Source organism: Arachis ipaensis, chromosome B04 (genome assembly GCF_000816755.2).
Source record: "Arachis ipaensis cultivar K30076 chromosome B04, Araip1.1, whole genome shotgun sequence".
Lineage (NCBI taxonomy): Eukaryota > Viridiplantae > Streptophyta > Magnoliopsida > Fabales > Fabaceae > Arachis > Arachis ipaensis.
The window spans coordinates 14317241-14320571 of NC_029788.2; the positions used below are offsets into that span (position 1 = coordinate 14317241).

General features: G+C 28.6%; 1 protein-coding gene across 1 annotated transcript in view; it reads right to left on the minus strand.

Annotated features, from left to right (window-relative positions):
* The window catches only part of LOC107636119 (TPD1 protein homolog 1B-like), a 9924-nt gene continuing 7354 nt past the window's right edge, over positions 762-3331 (minus strand). The window contains exons 2-4 of the mRNA XM_021122354.1: positions 1487-1640; positions 1284-1376; positions 762-1087 (exon numbers count right to left, since the gene is read on the minus strand). Coding sequence (XP_020978013.1) covers positions 783-1087; positions 1284-1376; positions 1487-1640 — 552 coding nt within the window. The 3' untranslated portion in view covers positions 762-782. The remainder of the gene's footprint in view (positions 1088-1283; positions 1377-1486; positions 1641-3331) is intronic.

Sequence of the window (3331 nt, forward strand, 5' to 3'; positions counted from 1 at the left end):
GAGGAATCCGCCAAAGGAGAGTGCAGAGCGCGCGAATCTCTTCCCTACTCCATCCTATCCCACTCTGTTACTGTTGACTCGCGTGGCTGGCGATCAACCCTTTTCCGCCTACTGTCGACCATTCCCAGAATCAGATTCGTCGGCTCTTCCACGCGCGAATCCTTGCCGCCGTTCCCTTCCGGTCCCAGTACCAGCTGCATCGTGCTTTCCGTCGCCGGAGGGTCCTTTGCCTATCAGCTTCATCGATTTGCCTTTTGGTATGTACAAAACCCCTCTTCCATTGCAAGCTTCCTGCTTGTTCTTCGTTTGTTAGCTCTTTCCACCATATGCCTTTTTTGTCGTTTTAAATTTTAAAAATTAACTAGCATCTGAATAGGATAGAACACAATTTTTAGAAATCTCTCCCAAAGATTAAAGCCGCTAAACTGATCGACGCAAAATACCTGATTTGCAGCGGTTATGCCAGCAGTTGTTGGAAACCGCCGCAAAATGTAATCCCCACCCCTTTATGCATTACGGATAATGTTTCGCTGGCAAACTGTTTAGCGACGGTTTACAAATCGACAATTAAACCGCCGCTATTCTCCGCATGTCCCGTAGTGCGTGTATTTTAAAAATATTTACACGCACCCAATCATTTTTATTTATAATATTCAAAAGTTATATAAAGAATTAAAAATAAGTGGCTGTAAATATTTATAAGACACGTTAAATGTACTTTAAAATTCGAAACATGAAACAAAAATTTCTATATACTAAGATTATAATATATTGTGGATTGATCATGAGCAAAATCTAGCAGACTTGAGTACTAATGGATACATGAAGGAATTAGAATAAGTGAATCTGATGATTTGAGTTGAGGCCAAAGATTTGCCAGCATTGACCAAGCAATCATCATAAGAGAGCCTCTTAAACAATGTTGGGTTGATGATTCTTGCAGATGCAAACCAGCCACAATGAAGGTGTATGTCATGAGGAGCACAACCAGATACACAAGTGTTCACTATTTGCACTATGTATTCTGGGATTCCAGATGTTGAATATTTGCTTTGTGATATGCTTATGTCTTTGCTTGTGCAAGAACCTCCAAATAAAATCAAACCCACACCATGTCAAAATAAACTCGAATCTTATCCTACTGGGTAGAGTCTGTTACTAATAGCATAATTATGAATTACATATTATTATGGAAGATAAATTTTTATTGGATAATATTAAAATAAATATGAATATTATCTTACTGTATAGAATCGGCTATAGAATAGTTGTAAAATAAATACCATGAAACATGAATTTTCTTGAAATGGGATGTGGAAGCCTTGAACCATTTTTTGGTTGATGGAAAGAAAGAAGAATCTGGGGTGAATGACGACCTGAAAATTAAAGTTACTATTATGACAAAATCCTAAGCATTTTTTAAAAGAATAATATAATAAGAGACTGAGACACTATAATATAATAGGTTAAGAGGATTAATTTTTACCTGAATAATGCATTATTTTTCCAACATCATCACAAAGCACAAGGGGGATTATTGTGATGAAGCAGAGGAAGATAATAAGAGGACAAGTAAAAGAGTTTGTGATTGTCATGTTAAGGTCGTTGTTGATGCAACAATGATAGATGAATGATGAGTTCTTTATTTAATTTGCTTATTTGCCAAACTAACTCACTCCCAAAAATTTTAAAGATTGAAAGAGAGAGAGAGAGGAAGTAGGGTTTGTAGGGTTGGTGATTCCTAAGTGCTACATATGCACAAGAATGGTATAATGGTGATGAGTAATTATAAGTGTGTGAGATAGTATTCCTTTATTCTTGGCTTAATGACATTCAAACCATAAGGGTTTTGTTATTTACATTTAATTTCTTACTTCAATTTCACAACGAGACAAATCCAATAATTGATAAGTAAATGACATATATTTTAAAACATCTTTAAATATAGATGTTTAATCTCATTCATTGAATAAATTATAATGTATTAGATTTTTGACAAGTAACATAACAGTTTAAATTAATATTAATTAAATTATTAATATAATTATTTTTTAAATATTTGATTTTATTCATAATTTATATTTTTATTATTAATTTATGTTTTTTAGAGTATATTTTTTAATTATGGCCAAATAAATAACTTAAAAAAAAATATTTTTGTCATCTTTATATGAATGATATCTTTGATATATACTAAAACTATAAGCCTAATCAATCACACTAATGATTTTGTTTACACGGCAAAGATATTTGTATTGTATATATCAAAGGATAATAATATGGTGTTCAATTTGTGCCCGTCTAAAATAAAATAAAAATTGAAAATATATTTAAATAAATTGTGACAAATATAAGAGAATAAAAACAAGACACATGCACAAATATCAATTTCTAATGTCAAAGTTAAGAGTCCTATAATTTTCTAAATTAAAGATATATTTGAACACAAGGTAAAGTTTAATGTATATATATGGATCAAGTCACTGTATGGGTAAATTGTGATAATGTATGAGAGAAATATTTAATTTTATTAACAACCAAAGATTTATATATAATTCTTAGTTTAATTTTACCTGCAGAAAATGAAGTGTTTTATACTTTATATATCGTATTTTTTTAATTATATATGCAACAAATCACATTAAAATCTAATTTTAAAGTTCTTTTAAGAATATACATTTAGGATAATTTAAAAGATTAATTATCAATTCGGTATCCGAAAAATTAAACTTCTGAACAAAATATCCCTAAAAAATATTATCAACAAAATAACTACTGAATAATTTAAAAATATAATTTTGTAACTGATTTTGATATACACTTAACACGTAGTTGTTTATTTTGTGCGATTTATTATTACTTCTTCTGTTTTGAATAAATGTTCACTTTTTAAAATTTTATTTTTAAATAAGTATCTATTTAAGAAATTAATGTATTTTTATTTTTACTTATTTTTTAACTTTAATTCTATAACTCCAAGTCTCCAACACATCATATATAGTTTATTTTATTGATTCACCTAAAATGTAAAAATTAAATATTTACTTAAAAATAAATTAAGGAAGTAACAATATAAGGTGTAATTCATATTCATATTTTATGTACATTACGGAGGAAGGATGATTTTTTTCCACATTAATGTATCATGAAAATAGTTAAAGAAAAAAGATATAATAAATATAAAGTGAGTTCTATGGTACTTTTTATTATGATGCCTAAATTACCTAATTTATTTTTAAAGATAAAAAATAAAATATTTAAAACAAAAAATAAAATATTTAAAATTTATTAAATATTATCTATTTGCCTTTTTTAATAAGTTAGGTATAAT